At 44.2% G+C, this 21164-nt stretch overlaps 1 protein-coding gene across 7 annotated transcripts in view; it reads left to right on the top strand.

Moving 5' to 3' along the window:
* Positions 1–21164, top strand: part of RHOBTB3 (Rho related BTB domain containing 3) — a 73861-nt gene that overhangs the window by 3017 nt on the left and 49680 nt on the right. For all 7 annotated transcript variants that reach the window (XR_012158973.1, XR_012158971.1, XR_012158972.1 and 4 more), the window contains exons 3-5: positions 4436–4661; positions 12790–12982; positions 19143–19294. Coding sequence is in view for 4 of the 7 variants with exons in the window: in XM_073344539.1 (XP_073200640.1) it covers positions 4436–4661; positions 12790–12982; positions 19143–19294 (571 nt within the window). In the remaining 3 variants the exon portion in view is untranslated. The remainder of the gene's footprint in view (positions 1–4435; positions 4662–12789; positions 12983–19142; positions 19295–21164) is intronic.

Raw genomic sequence — 21164 nt, forward strand, 5'->3', positions numbered from 1 at the left:
AAAATAAAAACACAAGAGAGAAGAGCCAGTTAAAAAGTATTTGATAATTGGTAGACAAAGTTCAGATCTAGTATATGACCCACAAGGATTAAATTCAGCATCTGTGGTTTGCAAAGTTCAGATTTCTACTATGTATATATTTGTGTGTGGGTTTTTTGTTTTGTTTTGCTTTAAATGGAAGCCTTGAGCAATGTTCTGCCTAGTCTTGCATGCCCATGTTAATAGGAAATGGTCAGTTACATTACAGAAAGAGGAGCTAATTTGTCATCCTATAACAGGTTGGCAACCTTTCAGAAGTGGTGTGCCGAGTCTTCATTTATTCACTCTAATTTAAGGTTTCGCGTGCCAGTAATACATTTTAACGTTTTTAGGAAGTCTCTTTCTATAAGTCTATAATATATAACTAAATTATTGTTGTATGTAAAGTAAATAGTTTTTAAAATGTTTGAGAAGCTTCATTTAAAATGCAGAGCCCCCAGACCCGGTGGCCAGGACCCGTACAGTGTGAGTGCCACTGAAAATCCGCTCGTGTGCTGCCTTTAGCACACATGCCATAGGTTGCCTACCCCTGTCTTATAAGGAGGAGGAAGGTATGTGTAAGATGAGTAGGGGTCAGTCTTCTTCAGCAGAATTTAGTGACAGGCAGTCTGAGATTTCTGACTTGGGGAACAGATGACTTGCTGTGCAGGAAAAGTACCTGTTTAGCTTAGTGGAATACTGGAGATAGACTTCTCCATAGTTAAAGTTCTTTCCTCTGTTTAATAGGTGGGAGTGGAAGGAAATGTTATGGCTTGCCAGGTGAAGATCTAAAGGCCCAAACCTCTGTGTAGGGACATGGAGAGGGTGTGTACCATTATTCCGGCCCACGGGGCAGAATCTGTTAGACCTTCGCACGTGGTGGGGAAGGAGAGATTCTGTTAGTCAACCCCAGCCAACTTCCTTACACAAAGTTTAATTACCCAGGCTTTGTCCGGAAAGAAGTGAATTTTTCCCTTAAATGAGACTATTAAAATGCGTGCATGTAAATAAGTTGTATTTATTCAAAACCACTGTTTCATTGATTTCATATGTTAGATCATAAGTACGTGTTTGATGAAACCTAAACAACCAGGATGTGTGAATATTATTTACAATATTAAAATTTTAATGAAGCTTTTGTGACAGATCATTGGGTAGCCCACACCTGTAGAAAAACCCATGTAATGGGATCGCAGAGGAAAACTCAGGAAAGATTCCCTTAAACATTTTCTACTATATTGTTTCATTGGGTGCTGGAACTTGTTCCCCCAGCAGGGATTACCGAAATCAATGAATCTCCAAGTGTCTGTAAGAGATTAGGGCGGTGTCCAAAGCTCTGAGTCTCTATAGCAGGGGTGGGCAAACTTTTTGGCCCAAGGGCCACATCGGCGTCGTGAAACTGTATGGAGAGCCAGGTAGGGAAGGCTGTGCCTCCCCAAACAGCCTGGCTACTGCCCCCCCCTCAGAACCCCATACCCATCGAACCCGCCCCCCCCCCAGCTCCTTGTCCTCTGACCGCCCCCTTCTGGGACCCCCTCAGCCCCATCCAACCACTCCCTGTCCCCTGACTGCTCCCCAGGACCCCCTGCCCCTTACCCAGTCCCCCTCGTCCCGTCCCCCCCCCACTATGCTGCTCAGAGCAGCAGGAGCTCGTAGCCTGGCTGGAGCCAGCCATGCTGCCTGTGCTGCCCAGCAAGAGTGGCGGCCCAGAGTGCTCGTGGCGCTGTGGGGGAGAGGCTGTGAGCTAGCCTCCCGGGCCGGGAGCTCAAGGGCCGGGCAGGATATCCTGCTGGCCATGGTTTGCCCACCTCTGCTCTATAGCAACTCTCTTTTATGACAGTTCTCCCCCAGACCCTGGCAGTGTTGTTTTGAAGTTGTACTGCCAGGGAATTCCTCAGCTGTGCTTGCACAAGGAAGTCACCTTGAAGGAGGCAGCCCAATGCATAATGACCTCCATGGAAAAGATAATACAGACAAAACGTAATATATTTTGCTTGTAATCTCTACTCTTTCTGGGGGAGGGGAGTGGACAATGAGAGTTCCCTCTGGTCATCCTGTTCTAGACCATCCAGTTCCTTCTCCCTCCCTTTTATACCCAGGACCCAGTGCTCAAAAATGACTGAGCTGCACTGTTTAAGCAGAATGTAGAAAATCTTCACAGCCCACATGCCAAACAAGACTTCAGGTCAATTAAATTCACCCTTTTGGGGGTGTACTTTATTCACACAACCTGTCATAGTCTCAAACCCAGTCATCTTCTTTGGTTCTGGTTCATTCATATTACAGTTATCTTTCCTCAGGGTTATTCTCATAGTCACCCATTTTCAGAGTTCTTGGTTATTCACAGTTCATGCTTCTAAATGTATGGTTACAGGAAACATTCCACTCAAACATCCTCCCCAACCTTGGTCCTACTGTAGTCTAGTATGTTGCAAACCCCAGCTCTTCTGTTCAGACCTTCAGTCTCCAAAGGCTACTTTTATGTAAGTGGATTAATGGACACAGTCGAAGCATTGTTTTGGCACTAACTCACTTGACTTTTTATCCAGCATCACTCACTACTAATGAAGGGTGTATTAGGTGACATTGCCAACCACTTTGAGGGCCAAGTGAGAAATGTGGTGCATTTTTAAATTCTCTCCCTTGAGAAGAACTGCCAAGAAAGGGCAACGAGACTTCAAAGAGGAAACTACATCAGTGGTCTTTCAGCTTCCTAAGCCAAAGTTAATTGCAGTGGGGGAAACTGGGAAGTGGGACAAAAGAGAGGAAATTTTTGAGAAAACTACCATTTGGTCTCTCTTGCTGTAAAAGTCTAATATTTATAGTTTATAAAAGCTATTAAAATAGGAGGAAAGATTTTTAGAATTTATTTCATTGCTATAATAGGTATTAAATATTTTTTGGTGTTGTCATATATGTGTATTTCATATATGTTAGGGCTTGATCTTGTGCCTCTGGAAGTCATTGGCAATGCTCCCATTGACTTCAGTGCAGAGGGTCAGACACTGAAGTTTATAAAAATGGTCCAGCCAATCAGTATGGATATTCACAATTGACTGGTATGAAACGTGTAGTGATATTTATATTTAGTATCTCATATACAGTTTTCTGTTTTTTACTAATTTTGTATTAGTGTTTTTTAAATAATCCAGATTCTGCAGTGGGAGCGTTTTTGTTGATGATTCCATTGGTTATTTTGTGAATGATCATGTTTGAGTGATTCCACGTAATTTGATGTTTTTTCTTTGGATTACATTAGCCAAACTGAGCGGAGAATTTCCTCCTATAGCCAGTTTTATATTTACCTTATTATTTACACTCTCACACCAACTCCCCCCCTCACTCCCCCATGTGTTTAGACCATAATATGTGCAGTGCTATTTGGTAGAAACAGATTCAGTCTAAAATGAAATGAATTGGCAAAAATATGCCTCTTCACACAGGTAAAATATTGCATCTTTTTATTAGACCTAAAAATTGGCCCTTTGAAAATGGGGTTTAACAGCACGTTAGCACTGAAACATGCTTTTAGATTTTCTATAGCTATCAGCCAACTGTTAAAAATACTTTTATACAAGTAAAAGGTTTGAATTGCTTAAGTAGAAAGATTCAGCCTTTCATACTTCATTTTTCTTTTTGCAGCCTTTCCTTAGCGGGGGCTACTCTCATTTATCTTCTCTTACTTGGGTAGGATCTTCATAGTTCAGAAGGCTGTCTTCATACAGATTGGATGGCAGTGAGCTCATTTATTTATTTGTTCTCTCTCTTCCCCCCCACCCCCCCACGCTGCCACAGAGGAAGGCCATGTAATCAGCTCCCTTCCATGCAGTCGAATGTGCTGTTGCTGAAGAGCCTGTGTCTTTCTTTGCTGACCTGGCCACATTATGTTGGTTCTGCAGAAATGTCAAGTCTCTCCATTGTATGAATTATGCCCTTGGGTAGGGTTGATGTAAGGAGACGGCTGAGCCTGGGGCTGCCTGCTGCTGAGGATATTTGCTGAATTCACCTACAACAGAAACAGATTCATGGCAAGGGCTTGTCCTGCTACTGTCACATGCAGTTACATTCATTGACTTGCAGGGGCTGAAGGACTGAACAGGAGGTTAGAGCATTGAAAACACACCAAAGCCACTGAATATGTGACAGGAATCGTTGAGGTTACATCTGTGAAGCTACATGTGGAAATGGACAAATAAAAAGCCAAACAAGCTGGTGATTTATAAAGCACTCCTTTCCACTTCTGCTATTGGATTTGAGATCATATATGTAACTCACTGTTGACTCCTGGGGTGTTAGTCTAGTGAAAGAAGAGGCTAGAGAAGGATTAATATTCTTGTTTTGATATGAAAGTATATTCTTAGCCCCCCCATCTCCCCTCTTCACCAGTCTTCGCTAACGGCACTTCTTGTTGTTTTAGGTCTGTTCATGTTGTAGCCTTTGGAAATGAGAGAGATGGATTTCCTGAAGACAATCAGCAATCAAGTCTGATCTGGACCTATCTTGGGAGAAGTGCTCTCATTTCAGCGACTGAAAGCAGTTTGCTGCTGAACTCTGCAAACCATGTTGGAAATCCTGTGTTTACTGAATATCAAGCTTGTGTGTTTGGAAATGTCAGACTGGTGGTACATGACTGTCCCCTTTGGGTAAGCGACTAGTCTGAAACTATGTTCTGCAATCAACATTGTAGCCACTCCTAATTCAGTCCAAATACAGTGGGGGTATTTTTTTTTTCAAATGATTTTGATGGTCTTAGCTCTTTAGTGGTATTTTAACCAGTCAAAATATTAATTTAAAAAGATTGGAAGTTTACTTCTAATGTTAAAATACAACCACCAAAACAAATACTGACAGTCTCTTGGAGGAACAGGAGTAAAAGACCCTCATGAGCAGGGTCCTAATCTATTGCACCTATATGGAGGTAGTATTTTTCAACTCTGTTCAGTGAAAACTGCATGAAAATAATCCAAAAGAAAACAAAAATGTTTTGTGAAGCTTGAAAATCACTCTTGATCAGAATGTTTTGATACAACAGTTCTTTGAAAATTATTGATTTAAATTTTATGATTGGTCCATTCTAAGGTACAGTATATGGACTCATTTTCATTTCTAGTGGTTCCTGTTTAATATACTGAATGAGCAAGTGTAGAAAATAAGCTCCTAAATCAAAAGCATTAAAAAAATTGATAGTTTTATAAATTTAGCTTTTGTTAGCAGTTTTTTTTCCCCATTATGTGCAATAATGGACTGATTTCTCTGTTTTTGTGAGATTGTGAGAGAATCCGCACCCTCCTCTATTTTTGTGATTATTTCAGAGCACTATTTATTTTTTTTAATTGTTTAAATGTTTGTTCCATCTGGTGACTTCATTAGTTTCAATTTAAAAATATTATATGGGGCCTGATACTGCGTTCCTTGCACACCCAAAACTTCTGTTGGAGTCTACAGGAGTTTTGAGTGTAAGAAATGCATGATGAAGCATTGGTAGCTTAAGACCTGGGTTAGTCAGCATTCTGTTCTCTAGTGGTAGCCTGTGTTTTTGATCAATCATTTTGCTTTAATCAAAAAATTCAGATGAAAGAGGATCCAAGTCTGAAAGTCTCTCACCCTTATATGACAGGTTTCAGAGTAACAGCCGTGTTAGTCTGTATTCGCAAAAAGAAAAGGAGGACTTGTGGCACCTTAGAGACTAACCAATTTATTAGAGCATAAGCTTTCGTGAGCTACAGCTCACTTCCTCTGATGCATCTGAGGAAGTGAGCTGTAGCTCACGAAAGCTTATGCTCTAATAAATTGGTTAGTCTCTAAGGTGCCACAAGTCCTCCTTTTCTTTTCACCCTTATATGTGTAGTCCTATTGACTTCAGTGAGACCAGACCTGTGAGTAAGTGCTGCTCAACATAAATAAATGTTGCAGAATTGAACCTTTAATTAAGAGGCTATAGGAGAGTAGTAGGATAAATTGGGAGGCGGGTTGGTGGGTAGATGGAGAATGGTATAAGAAGAACATCCTATTGCCTGGCTTGCGGAGAGTGGTCACACATTCAGGAATTTGTTTTAGTTTTACAATCATATGAATTTTTTGGATGTCTTAATACAACCAAAACTTGAATTCAGAAGACCTTAGGATCGCAGTGACTGAACAGCAGTGGCAGCTTATATTGTTGTCAACCACTTCATGCTTCTGGGAATGCTACCAGTGTAACTTCTACTCTAGTCTTTCCCAGCTGGGGCAGGTGAGAGGTTTCTTAGGGCATGTCTTCACTAGCAACGTTAAAGCAGCAGCGCTTTAATGCGGCCGTGTAGTCACGGCACCATAGCTGGGAGAGAGCTCTTCCAGCGCTCTAAAAAAACCCACTTCCACGAGGGGAGTAGCTACCAGCGCTGGGAGCACAGTCTATACTGCCACTTTACAGTGCTGAAACTTGCAGCGCTCAGAGGTGTGTTTTTTTTTTTTCACACCCTGAGTGAGAAAGTTGCAGTGCTGTAAAGTGCTAGTATAGACAAGCCCTTTGTGAACTGTGGAGAACAGTAGGATGAGCATTTTTTGCTTACGCTTGAGGCTGTCTCTGGTTATTTGTGGTTTTTTCAAGGGTGGATCCCTTAGGGACTTCTGTCTTCTGCAGGCTGAAGGTTCTAGGTATATTTGGTGACACTGCCACTTCAATGCCACATGTCTATGGTGGTTGAGAGTTTGCAGTTACTCCTGCTGGCGGTTGGAGATTTGGCAGATTTAGTGAGTGAACAGTTCTAAAGAATCTGCTCACATGCCTTTATGACTAAGACTAGACATAAAAGGGCCATTGTCAGGCATAAGACAGATGGTTGACATTTGTGATTTGTTCAGCTGGTCTTGTCTGCCACATGTCTTTTCTCAGTGGCCTGGAGAGATTGTAAATGGTTGTGCTAACTATTGGCTGATGTTTAATGTTTGGTTGTCACTAATAAGACTGCAGCCATCTGTAGTTTCTTTTTGGAAAATGCACCTGATCTTATCTATATTAGTGAATATCTACTTTAATGTTACAGCAAAAAAGAAAAGGAGGACTTGTGGCACCTTAGAGACTAACACATTTATTTGAGCATAAGCTTTCATGAGCTACAGCTCACTCCATCGGGTTGCATCCAATGAAGTGAGCTGTAGCTCATGAAAGCTTATGCTCAAATAAATGTGTTAGTCTCTAAGGTGCCACAAGTCCTCCTTTTCTTTTTACGGGTACAGACTAACACAGCTGCTACTCTGAAACCTTTAATGTTACAGCTGTGTCTGTATTAGCTCTGTTTGTGGCATCTGAATATGCAGTCCAGCATAATTTAGAGAAAAGGGGTTGGCTGTGTGTTTTGTGACTGATCTCAGGTGTGAGACACCTTGTCTCCATATTGAGCTGCATTTATCCTAAATGATCCACAGCTGTGCGGGTAAATTGTTGAACAAAAATAAATATGGGATTCTGGTGCCAACTTATAGGAAGTTTTCCTTGCACAAGATTATTGCAGAACTCTGCATGATTGCCGGTCTCTAGTTGGGATGGCCAAGAACTGGAATGTCAACAGTGTTGCTACCTAAGGTGGGCGAGAGGTGCATGTGAGGAACTATATAGGAGTTTATACAAATATCTGCCAATGCTATATTTAGGTCAAGTCAGTGCTAATAGTTTCACTTACTTGAACATAGCAGTTAATTCACAAACTAATTTAACAATTTTAAAACCAAATATATATTTGAGGTTATCAAAATACATTCCAGTTAGAATTAAAGCAGTCACAACTGTATGTTGTAGTGATTTTTCTCTTTCATCTGTTCCTACTTCTTAACTTCTGTTTTCTCTTGTTGCCTTTTCTCTCCTTCCTTCCCTTTTATTACTCTTCTCTCCATTTTCAATTCTGTCATTCCCACAACCTCCCTTCACAGATCATACTGCTTCTTTTTCCTTTCCATTCCTTCTGAGCCCTCTGTTCTGCCTTTTTCTATCTTTCTTCCCTCCCTCCACCTCAGGGATGAGCAACTAGTGCAGAGGTGGGCAAACTATGGCCCACAGGCCGGGACCGTCCTGCCCCGCCCTTGAGCTGCCTGCCCCCTCCCCGGCTGTCCCCCTGCCCCGCAGCTTCAGCACACTGCACCCCCAGCGCTCTGGCCCACTGCTCTTACTGGGTAGCACTGGTGGCGTGGCTGGCTCCGGCCGGGCAGCTGCAAGCTCCTGCAGCTCTGAGCAGCATGGTAAGGGGGCAGGGAGCGGGGAGGTTGGATAAGGGGCAGGGGATCCCGGGGGCGGTTGAATGGGGCAGAGGTTCATGCAGGGGCAGTCAGCGGACGGGAAATGGGGGTTGGATAGGGGTGGGAGTCCCAGGGGGCCTTTTGGGGGCGGGGGTGTGGATAGGGGTCGGGGCAGTCAGGGGACAGGGAGCAGGGGGGTGGGATCCTGGGGGTAGTTAGGGGTTGGGGTCCCGGGAGGAGGTGGTCAGAGGGCAAGGAGCAGGGAGGGTTGATGGGTGGGAGGTTCTGAGGGGGGCAGTCAGGATGTGGCGGGCCAGGCTGTTTGGGGAGGCACAGCCTTCCCTACCTGGCCCTCCATACAGTTTTGCAATGCTGATGTGGCCCTCAGGCCAAAATGTTTGCCCACCCCTGAACTAGTGGCTTGGGGAACATTCCTGGCCTGCCAGATCATTTTATTTGTCCTGCCCATAGGTGGGGTCACAGCCTGAGAATTTTTTTTTTTTTTCAATTGAGCTGGGTTGCTGAGGGGCATGTCTTTTAGTAAAGTTGCTGCTGCCTCAGACCACTTTGCTTCCCCATCAGCACAGGCACTGATTCAGACCACACCACCCAGCTCCAGTTACTGCCTCCTCAGTGGCTGGCTGAGTGGGAGGTAAGAAACACAGGTTCTGGCCAGGCCCCTCTCCCCCCCACAAAGCAGTGGGTGGATGAGGGTAGGGTTCACCTCTATCAACAGAGAGGAAGTAACTAGAGCTAGGTGGCATGGGATGGAGCCATAGTCTGCGACTCTGGGAATTGGAGTGAAGCCCAGGATTGGGAGCAGGAGCCCATGCTCTGGGTTGCAATGCCTGTGTCAGGGTTCACTCTGAACTCTGGGGTACAGATGTGAGGACCCGCATGAAAGATTCCCTAAGCTTATTTCTACCAGCTTAGGTTAAAAACTGCCCCAAGGCACAACTCCTTCCTTGTCCTTGGATGGTACTGCTGCCACCAGCAAGTGAGCTAGACAAAGATTCAGGAAAAGGACCACTTGGGGTTCCTGTTCCCCAAAATATCCCCCAAGCCCCTTCACACCCTTTCCTGGGGAGGCTTGAGAATCTTATACCAACCAAATAGGTAAACAGGGTGAGCACAGACCAGACCCTTAGGTTTTTAGGACATTAAAAACCCATAAGGTTCTTAAAAGCAGAACTTTAAAGAATAAAAGTAAAAGAAGCACCTCTATAAAATCAGGATGGAAGGTAATTTTACAGGGTAATAAGATTTAAAACAAAGAGGATTCCCCTCTAGGCAAAACTTCAAAGTTACAAAAAACAGGAATAAACCTCTCTCTTAGCATAGGGAAAATAATGTATTTCCTTACATTACAAAAATTGTAAGTAAAGCAGATTCTTATTTCTGGTAGGGTTTTAGGAGAGGTGTGTGGGTTTTTTTTTTTTTCTGCCTTGGTCCTCTCTGTCCCAGAGAGAACAACAAAAGGCACAAAAACAAAACAGATTTGAAAGGATCTTCTTCCCTTATTGGTCCTTTTGGTCAGGTGCCAACCAGGTTATTTGAGCTTCTTAACCCCTTACAGGTAAAGGAGGGATTTTATGGTACCCTTACCTGTATGTTTATGACAGCCTGTCATTGGTCCAACCATGTATCGGTCACTCATGGTGGAGCAGGGCTCTGCCCCACACCCCTTGGCTCTGGTTACTGCTTTCCCAGTGGCTACCCTCTTGTAACGGACCTGACCATGTGTATATCTGGCTTTGATTTGCCATGCTGCTCATGGGCCCTTCTGAACAGGTTTTGAATCAGCCAGGGTAACGTGCAGCCAGCTTTCACACCTGGGGCCAAAGAAGGGATCCCATGTGAAGCTGTGGCCAAAGACAATGTGTCTCAATGCTGACAGCCATCCTCTGATCATATTTGATGGTCGTCTGAGGGCTCTGAACTTTGCTGATGAGACTGCCACACATTTGGCTTGGCAAGCTCTTCGTCTGATAAGAACATAATTGGCTGCCAGCTCCCACAATATGATTGTGCCCAGCCCCATTGTCTGCTTTGCTGAGGGGCGGGGAGCATTTCTGCCAGTGAGGAGACAATAACCAGAGCTGGGTGGCACAGTGGCAAATCTCCTTCCCTTTTGACATGAAAGAGAATGGCGTGAAAGAAAATGGCCAGGCAGTGGAGAAAAAACATTAAGAATGTTTTACTTTGTTGTTTTCATTTATTAATCCCCTGCTCTTCAGCACATTGAAAAAAGGTTAGTGAAAGATTTATGTGTAAACTGTTGGGTTTTGGGTTTTTTTTGTTTTTTTTTTTTTAATTTGAAGGTTGTGCTCTGAAGGGTTTTTATATTTTAAGAACGCTTTGGTTTTACACTGTCAATACACAATCAATTGTATGTTTACACGTATACTATACCAAACATTTCGGATTTATAAGATATGTAGATTCTTTTAATTTAAAAAAAAAAAAAAGTGTGGCCTGCCAAAGAGTTAAAGTTGCCTATCCTTGCCTTATTTTCTGCTCCTTGCTTTCCTTGCTCCTTTGCTTTGTGGCTTATTTCATCCCTGGCTTTGTTTGGTTCCACCTTCCTGTGGTTCTCTGGTTTCCTCTCCTGCCTGATACTGTTTAGAGTGTTGGGAGATCTTCTTTGCTGCTCTCATATTCCTGGGACCACTTTTGAAGTTCTCCAGCTTAGTGATCCTTAGGCTAACTGTGAGATTAAACTGGTTGGTACATAAGATAGGAAATAAGATATGAGAACTATTCCCCTGTTCTCAGTAGATTAGTATCCAGGATGACAATCTCTGAAGAGAGGGCATGGATAGATAAAATGTCATATAGACAACTGCCCGCTTATTCACCTAGAGATGACCCTTATAGGTCACCAATGAGGAACATTGGTGCAGAAGCTCATTATGCTGCTGCCTACCCTGTTTGGTTTTTTGGGGGGTGGGAGGGGGAAGGGAAGGGAGTGGAGATAAAACAGACTTCCCTCTTCAGACTGGCAATCTAGAATCCTTTAACTTACTACTAAAAATGGAAATAAAAGAATAGATTGCCAATCAAAAGCAACACTGCAAAACAGGTATTGGCAGTATAGGACACTGCAGACAGGAGAACAGGAATCTTGAACAGCCATCTGAACAGGAATTCTGATTAGCTCCTCTGTCTTAAGAGGAAAGTGTTGCAAACGGTGTTCGAGACTACTATGGCCCAACTGCTCTCCGCTTCTCTGGTCTCAGTGCTTGTCTACATGGGGACACTCAGGAAGGTTAAAGCAAAGGGATACTTAGGGTTTGTCTACAGTTACGGCACTGTAGTGGCGCAGCTGCACTGTTGCAGCTGTGCTGCTATAGAGCTTAGTGAAGACACTACCTCTGCCGATGAGAGCGCGTCTCCCATCAACTTAGGTAATTCACCTCCCCAACAGGTGGTAGCTATGTCGACAGGAGAAGCTCTCCTGTTGACATTGTGCTGTCTACACTAGGGGTTAGGTCAATATAACTACATTGCTTAGGGGCGTGGAAAATCTACACCTCTGAGTGATGTTGTATTGACTTAAGCTTGTAGAATAGACCAGGACTCAGGAAAAGTAAGGTGAATTAACTAAAACAATGAAGTTAATATGTACAAGTTAAAGCACATCTAACCCTTCAAGGTAGACGTTCTCATTCAGAAGTAAAATGGCCTTAGTTCTCTATAGCATGGTAAATAAAGGCCACTTTACCTCTGAAATGAGAGCATCCACGCAGGATTTAATGTTTTAATTTATGCATGTTTACTTTGCAGCTTTAGTTAATTCTCCTTAATTTTCCTGAATGTCCCTGTGTAGATAGGCCTTCAGAGAAGAGGTTTTCTTTAGCTGTAATTAATTAGAATCATGAAACAACTCTAGTGTGTATACCTTGTTATGATAAGTGTCAGTGATAAATCAGTAACCATAGTTACTTCTTGTAACCAGAACTAGAGATCGTATGTACAGTTATTATATAGTCTATAAACTGCAAACTCTTAATAGGTAGCTTGTTGGTCAATACACCAGAATCTTTTGTGCAGGCTTTTTAATAGAAATATACAGTGTAAATTTTTAAAATTTGCCTTGAAAGTTCTATAAGTACGCAGCAAAGTGTTTGTGTATCCACCCAAAAAGATCCTACAGTACTTTAACAATATCATAGAAATTACTGCATACTTTTACAATTGAAGCTGATGGCACTGCTTTATTTCCTTAGTAATACAATTTTGAAGTTAAATGATTGAAAGAGCAACGTATATTTCTGCATGCAGTGCTTATTAAAAATACTGTGAGTTTGAACTGCTGTTCTTTCTTAGGATTTGAGGCATTCATAAGCTTACTATTAGTGCAAAAATTGTTTCCCAGACAAGAAAATTATACAGAGAAATTACAAAACACAAACCCACTCTTCTATTTGTTGCATCTCGTCAGTTCAAAAACGTAATTTATCTATTTTTTTGTGTGCAAGAATATTTGTATAGACACTCTCTTGCCTATAATAATAATAATAAAAGACTCTTGATGCATTTTTTTTTTCCCCTCTGTAGGACATTTTTGACAGTGACTGGTACACCTCTCAAAATCTTATTGGAGGAGCTGATATCATTGTGATTAAATACTCTGTAAATGACAAATCTTCATTTCAAGAAGTAAAGGACAGTTATGTTCCAATGATAAAAAGAGCATTAAATCATTGTTCAATTCCAGTCATAATTTCCGCTGTTGGCGCAAGAAAAAGCGGTATGTATTAAATCTCCTATTACAAACAGCTGAAATATTACCTTGAAGTTAGATGTTGGGTAAATCACAATGAAATCTGATTACATCTTCAGTCCAGTCATGGTAAAAAGTTTTTGTTTTCTTCAGAGTTTGTCCCATTGACAAAAAGATGTGATGTGTTGATGTGTTAAGGTGTTGTAGATTGACACTGATTAATTTTAATATCAATATTATGCGTTTTTAAATTGTTCTTGAATAAAGACAATGAAAATTAATGATATGCTTTGATCTCTCTCAAATAACACTCCTGTATGGCTCATAATCTTCAGGAATTAAACCAGGAGCTCTGGATCTGCTTTTGGAGCTAAAAGTCTGTTAGCTTGGAGGGACTAAGAACTACAGTGTGTTACGGTGCGTGACACTGGGACAGGAGGGCTAACCCCTCTGACTACAAAGTGGGGAGAGATCAAGACTGTACTCAAGATCTTGTGGAGCCTCTAGACATCAGTTTTGATTTAAACACATAACTGTAGTGTGCTCTATATTCCAGAGCAGTGGTTCTCAACCTATTTACCATTGTGGACTGCATATGCAGCTCTCTGTGTTATGTGGGCCGCATCCACATTCATATATATAAAAATACCTGTACATCTTCTTTCTTTTCTTTTTTTTTTTTTTTTAAAGTTTTTAGTATGTGTTATGGCAGCCATATAATGCAGAGACAGGATGCCCTGTCCAGGGCAGAATGCCTTCCCCTCCCCAGCGATGGCCCCCCTCCAGCATTCAGTCCCCCACTGCCCCAGATAAACCCAGCCCTTCACCTAGGGATTGCCCTCCAGACCCTCCCCCATCCAGGGACTGTGCCCCAATATCTAGCCCCCATCCAGGGACTGCCACCAGTCCCCCAACCTAGAGTCTCTCCCCCGTGCACTGGCCACACACCTCTCCCTGCACCCCCTCAAGTCGTCCCGCCCCCCCCGTCTCCCACTTCCCCCACCCACTGGTCTCCTGCCTCTTCAGGTGGGTCAGCTGTGCAGCCCATGCTGTCTGTCTGCTGCCGTGGTCCTAGTACCGGGGAGCCTGCTCCAGCCAGGGTCACTGGACCTGCGAGTGTGTGGGATAAGGTGGGTGCCAAGCACCCTGGTCTCTTGCTAATGCCTCTGGGCCCAATCCTGCAAGGGGAGCTGATGCCTCAGGGCCAGATGGTGTGCTGCCCCATTTTTGCACCCTCCTGCCCTGCCCTAGTTATGGCCCTGAGGATGTCACATGGGCCGCAGCTGTGTGCTGGTTGGGCCGCAGGTTGAGAATCACTGTTTCAGAGTTCCCATGTACCAATATAAAAAAAATAAAAACTAGTATAGTGTTTAAAAAGGGAAAAAAGGCACATCGGGTACCAGAATAATTTTAGTAAAATAGTTTTAACATAATACAGAATATTTCACTGTGATTAAAAATTGCAGTCATGGTGTGTAAACTTCTCAAAATTCTCAAACTAAGCAGAATTAAATGTGGCCTGTAATGGACTGGGAGACCTCCAGTGATCACACGTTACTGCATTTGTTATGTGTGGTACTGTGTTGGTTCTGCCTACACTAAGAAAATTTCTTTTCTTTTGGCTTTTTAAAATTTGTTTGATGATGATAGTTTGATGTTTTTCATTCTTTATTCTATACTTCTTCCAAGCATTGTGGTATTGCTGATTTTTTTTTTTTTTTTTTTTTTTTACACTTTAAAAGTCAGACCAGGACTTATTAAAGAAATCTGCATCTGTTTTACTTAGGGCAGCATTTTAAATTTGACATGGTATTAATTAAAAAAAGGGATATATGAACTGGGTATTCTCGGAGGCAGATCGTATAAGCAGATTTCTGTCCAATGTCGATACTGTTTAAACAATCAAACCAAAAGAACTTTATTTTATAATATAACTTCTGTGGAGATATTACCCAAGTAGGCCTTGGCAAAATTGAATGTATCTCTCTTCAGTGAACCAAAAAGAGCTGCTATTCTGTATTTAAAACCTTATGAACAGTTTTGTAGTTCATTGACCTGGTAAAACATGAGAGCTTGAGTAATGTAGGTGGATGATAAATCTTCCAGTTGTTCCAGAGTAACAGTCGTTTTAGTCTGTATTCGCAAAAAGAAAAGGAGTACTTGTGGCACCTTAGAGACTAACCAATTTATTTGAGCATAAGCTTTCGTGAGCTACAGCTCACTTCATTGGATGCATCTGATGAAGTGAGCTGTAGCTCACGAAAGCTTATGCTCAAATAAATTGGTTAGTCTCTAAGGTGCCACAAGTACTCCTTTTCTTCTTCCAGTTGTTGTTGTCCGATATAATGAAGTGAGGGTTAATTTAACTAACTATATGTTTGGCTAAGCCAATTCTTTTACTTTTTACTTTTTCCTATAAATTTGTTTAATAACATATGCATCACTTCAAATGACCCTGAACCTTTGTATCTTTTTTTTTTCTTCTTCTTGATAGTGAAAATAAGCTTTGGAAATAATTTTATTGGGAGAGTAGGCAATATTTTGCTAAGTTTAGGCTTGGATCCTGTATTGTGATCTGTTTGAGCAGACTGCTGTGCCACACAGAGCCTCTCTGATGTTAATAGGCCCTACTTATAGAGCCCTACTAACTTCAGAGGGGCTCTGTGTAGGCACAGCTATCTGCTCAAACAGATCACAATACAGAACTGGGACTCAAATAGGTATGGAGCAAAAAAAATGGTTGGCATAATTTGCTTCTTGCTGAGGTGGTTGGACAGTGTTTGGGTTGTGAGATGTATACATTATGAAAGAACATGTTTATAGATGGACAGAAGTTTTTTCTATTGTCTGTTAAAGCGAAGCCACCGTGACTAATGCAAAAATAATTGTTCCTTCCTCAATTAACCAGTGGTTCCAGGGAAATAAAGTACAAGGTTCTGAACCAGGAGGGCAAACTTTTTTTGTCCTGAGGGTCACATCAGGTTTTGGAAATTGTATGGAGGGAGTGGTTAGGGGAGGCTGTGCCTCCCTAAACAGCCAGGCATGGCCCGGCCTCTGCCTCATTTCCCCCCCCCCCCCGACTCCCTGTCCCCAGCCACCCCATCCAACCCCCCCTCCTTCCTGACTGGCCCCTGGGACCCCTGCCCCCATTCAACCCCCCACTCCCTGCCCTCTGACCACCCCCAAACTCCCCTCTCTATTCAGCCCCCGCTCCCTGTCCCCTTACTGTGCTGCCTGGAGCACCGGTGGCTGGCGGCGCTAAGCCGCACTGCCTGGCTGGAGCCTGCCGTGCCACCGCACAGCAAAGAGCACCGGGTCAGGCTGGGCTCTGCAGTTGCGCTGCCCCAGGAGATCCTAGCCCCGCTGCCCCAGGGTGGCAGGTTTGTAGAAATCTTGATGGTGCCCAAACTCTGCCTCTACCTGCCTAAGGCTCTGGGAGGGAGTTTGGGTGGGGCAGAGGAGGTCTGGGGTGCAGGCTCTGAGAAGGAGTTTGGGTGCAGAAGGGGTGAGAGGTTGGGCTCTGGGAGGGAGTTTGTGTGGGGGAGGGGGTCTGGGGTGCAGGCTCTGAGATGGAGTTGGGGTGCTGGGTTCAGGCTCTGGGCTGGGGCAGGGGGTGGTGGTGCTGGAGGGGGTGAGCAGTGCAGGCTCTGGGATGGAGTTTGGATGTAGGCTCTGGGCTGGGGCAAGGGGTGGGGGTGCGGGAGGGGGTGAGGGCTCTGGGAGGGAGTTTGGGGGAAGGAGAGGGTGTGTGGGAAGGGGGTGGAGGTGCAGGTTCTAGGATGGAGTTTGGGTGCAGGCTCTGGGCTGGGGCAGGGGGTGAGGGGTGCAGGCTCTGGGAGGGAGGGGATGCAGGGGTAAGGGCTGTGTGGGGTGTGGCAGGGGTTTGGGATGAGGGGTTTGGGGTGTGGGAGGGGGCTCAGGGCTAGGGCAAAGGGGTGGGGTGAGAGCTGTGGGGTGGGGCTGGGGATGAGGGGTTCATGATGCAGGAGGGGGCTTGGGGCAGAGGGTTAGGGCGTGGGGGGATGAGGGCTGGGGATGAGGGGTTTGGGGTGTGGGAGGGGCTCAGGGCTAGGGCAGAGGCTAGGGGTAAGTGGGGGTGAGGGCTCTGGCTGGGGGTGCAGGATCTGGGGTGGGGTGGGGCTGAGGCCTTTGGGGTGCAGGCAGGCTGCCCCGGGGCTGGGGCCAGAGAGGAGGACTCCCCCCAGTCCTCTCCCCACCGGCAGCAATGAGCTCTGGGGGGAAGGGCTCCTCTTCTCTGCCCCAGCAGCACACTCACCACTGTCACTGCACGTTGTCCTAGGGCCCCTCTCAGGTCTAGGAAGCCCCCTCACTTCCCCTGTGGGGGGGAGGGGGGGCTGCCATCACATGTGCGCCTCCTCCACTGCTGCTGCTCCTCACTGTAGCTTCACTGGGGGTGAGGGATGGGGCTGCCCCTTGCCCAGGATGGGGCAGGAGTGGTGACTGCGGGCAGGGGGGTCCCCTGTGCTGGTGGAGCATCCCACCGGAAAAGGGAAGGGTCCGAGGCAGAAGGGCAGGGTCAGGGTCAGCCTGCCCTGCCACTAGGGATGGGGGACACTAGGGCCCTGCGGCGGCAGTTGATGCCGGGAGCCTGCAGAGCAGAGTCAGTGTGGAGCTGCAGGGGAGAGGCAGGGATGGTCTGGGGGCCAGGGGACACTTGCAGGAGGTGAGAGGGTGGCAGGCAGGGCCAGGGGACAGACCTGGCCCCAAACATTGGTGGAGCCCAGGCCCTGAATATTGCTGAAGCTTGGGCACCATGGGCCCATACAACTTGCCAGCCCTGCTGTCGCCTAGAGCATTGTGCCAGCCGGCTGGCGCTGTGAGCTGAGGCTGCAGGGGAGGGGGAGTAGTGGAGGAGGGGCCGGGGCTGAGGGGCCGGGGCTCAGGTGCCGGGCACGAGGGTCCTGCGGACCGAATGTGGCCTACAGGCTGAAGTTTGCCCACCTCTGTTCTGAACAGACTGTCACACAGGACACAATCATGACTCACTATATAAACTTGCACAGGGAAGTAAAGGGACCATAAAGGTAATGCTCCCCCTTACCTCTTTGCACATGTTTCCTGCATCCCCAGGCACACTGCAGGGGACAGAACAGTCTCTATGAGGCTGCTGCTTCTCTCCCACATATAACTGGAATCATGTAATTACTTCCATAGCACATGGGGGCTAATTTAGATTTGCACAAGCATCTTTAATGTTGATGATTCCTATCTTTTCAGTGCTTGATTTCACAACCTTCACATTCTTTTAGTGTGGTGGGGTTTTTTTGTTGTTGGGTTTTTTTATGTTAAATTCAGTCTGTGTCAGATAGTTAATATTCTGACTTGCAAGAAAATGTTTGATTTCGTAATGTACCAGTATTGGAGACACAAGGTGGGATAAAGAACATCTTTTATTGGAGCAACTTCTGTTGGTAAGAGAGAGAAGCTTTCAAAAGCTTTTCTATCTCTCCAGCAAAGGTTGGTCTAATAAAAGATATTGCCCTACCCACCTTGTTTCTCTAATATCCTGGGACTGACACAGCTACAACAACACTGCATGTACCAGTATTAATTAGTTAACTCTTTGATTTGTTGCTTACTATATATGTTCTTTAAGAAAAATGTTAATAAATTGGAGATAGTCAAGGGGGGCAACAACAATTATAAAAAATTTAGAAAATGGGGGCTATGAGGAAAGGTTGAAAGAACTGGCTGGGCATGTTTAGTTTGGAGAAGAGAAGGTTGATGGGGGGTCATGATAAACCGTCTTCACATGTGTACAATTGTTATATAGAGGATGGTGATGGATTGTTTTCCATGCCCACCAAGAATAGGAGAAGCAGTAATCAGCTTAGTTTGCAGTAAGGGGGATTTAGGTTTCATGTTAGGAAAAGTTTCTAACTACAAGAATAGTTAAGCACTGGAACAGGTTACATAGAGAGGTTGTGGAATCCCTGTCATTGGAGGTTTTTAAGAACAGGTTAGACAAACACCTCTCGGGTATGGTATAGGTATACTCACTCCTGTCTCAGCAAGGGGGATGGACTAGAATTGATCTCTTGAGGTCCTTTCCAGCCCTACATTCTGTGATTCTATGATATAATGTATATCTTCACTAGTATTTACAAGCCAATGTGTAGTGGACTATTTAATTAAAATGTCTTCTATAAATCTTTTGTTTTCTCAGAAGTACCTTGTACTTGTCCACTGTGCAGTTCAGACAGAGGGAGCTGTGTTACTGCTTCTGAAGGGATTCAACTCGCTAAAGAACTAGGAGCTACTTACCTTGAATTGCACAGTCTCAGTGATTTCTATATAGGAAAATATTTTGGAGGAGTGGTAAGTGAGAAACTGTACTAAGCATGAAGATTTTATCTTTGCTCTGCTATCTCTCTAAAGCCAAATTTTGGCTTTAATTTAAAACAGTGTGTACTGTGTAAATGAGAATTGGATAACTGGGACAGTGACTCTGGGGCCTTATCTACACAACTTTTTTATCTAAAATTTTCCACTGGTGGTGCATTTTCCCCAGTTTTAGCAATATTGGGAGTACTAGAACTCCCTCTGTTGCAATCAACTTCAGGAAGTTTTTTGGCAAACTCAAGGAACAGATCTTTTTCCTAGTCATATAATCTACTGTCCTGTCATTTTAATAATATGCTCCAAATTACTCAAGATGCTTAGGTGGGATGTTTGGTGTTAATTGCTCCATTGCTTACAGTTGTGTTCTACTTGTAAATGAGCATGTTATTGTGTTTGAATTTTAATGTATGCCTGAAATTTTTTTGTTTTCAGTCTTTAAACAGTTTAGAGTCTCCAGCAGTCTGTCCAGTCAGTTAAAATAAAGTTGAGCTCATTTCTTTTGCCTGAAAATGCAAAACAAGGGGAAGGAGAGTGATGAAAAAAATAAACCATGAACATTTTTATTACAAGTTAAACGTACATTTGTTGAGGCAAGGACTTTGGCCAGGTCTGCACTACAAAGTTTTGTCAGCATCGCTGTGTCTGTCAGGGTTGTGAAAAAAACACATAGGTATGTGGTCATAAACCCAAGTGTAGATGTAGCTGTACCACAGAAGAGTGCTTCTGTGAACGTAGCTAAGTAGAGAGACAAGATGGGTTAGGTAATGTCTTTTATTGGACTGCTCGTGAGAGAGACAAGCTTTCAAGCTTACACAGAGCTCTTCTTCAGGTCTAGGAAATGTACAAAGTGTCACAGCTAAATACAAAGTGGAAAAGATTGATTAGAATAAATAGTCAACACACATTTTGAAGGGACCATTCAAGGTGAAGTGGACTGTTAACACCTCTCCAGTCATAGGGGAAAAAATGGGTGGGTGTGGGGGAAAAGGTTGGCGTTAACACCTTCAAAAGACAGGCCTGGGAGCTTAAATTCATAACTTTTGTATGCATAACTTTGCATACAAAAGATCATGGACTAGATAGAGACAATGAATTTATGGCTTGTTACAACAATCTGTAACCCATTTAAACCCTCCACCCAGTTTCCCCGCCTCCCCTCTCCTCCTCCTTATGACTGGAGAGTTAACTGGGCACTTCATTTTGAAGGACCCTTGAAATGTGTGTTTAGCAAAAGTAGTTACAATCTGGTCTACCTTGTATTTAGGTGTGACGCTCTATACATTTCCCAGACCTCAGTGTAAGCTTGAAATGTCTCTTTCTCCAACAGAAGTTGGTCCAATAAAAGATCTGACCTCACTCACCTTGTCTCTTTAATATTCAGCAGGGACCAACACGGCTGCAACAGCACTACATACAGCACTGCTAATGTCCTTCAAGAAGGTGGTGTTACTATGCTGGCAGAACTCCTCCTACTGTTGTCATGCTGCATCTGTGCTAGGAGGCTGTGCTGTTATAGCTGTACTGGCAAAGCATTTGTAATGTGGAAAAATACTTTCTTTGTGTTTTTTATATCCGTATAGGTAAAGTGGTACAGCCTCCCTCCCTGACTGTGGATGAGTTACACTGGTATTAAAGGTGCCTTAAAACTGTTTTCACAGTTGGGGTTGTACCAGTATAACTATTTAGGTTTAAAAAAAAAAAAGTTCTTCTTCGAATGATGTCCCTTTTGGGTGCTCCACTGTAGGTGTGTCAGTGTCCCCTGTCTGGGATTAGAGATCTTCATTAGCAATGCTGGTTGGACCACACGTGCGCACCTCCCCATCGCGCACCTCCCCATCTCGCACCG

The sequence above is a fragment of the Lepidochelys kempii genome, chromosome 5 (genome assembly GCF_965140265.1).
Source record: "Lepidochelys kempii isolate rLepKem1 chromosome 5, rLepKem1.hap2, whole genome shotgun sequence".
In the NCBI taxonomy this organism is placed as follows: domain Eukaryota; kingdom Metazoa; phylum Chordata; order Testudines; family Cheloniidae; genus Lepidochelys; species Lepidochelys kempii.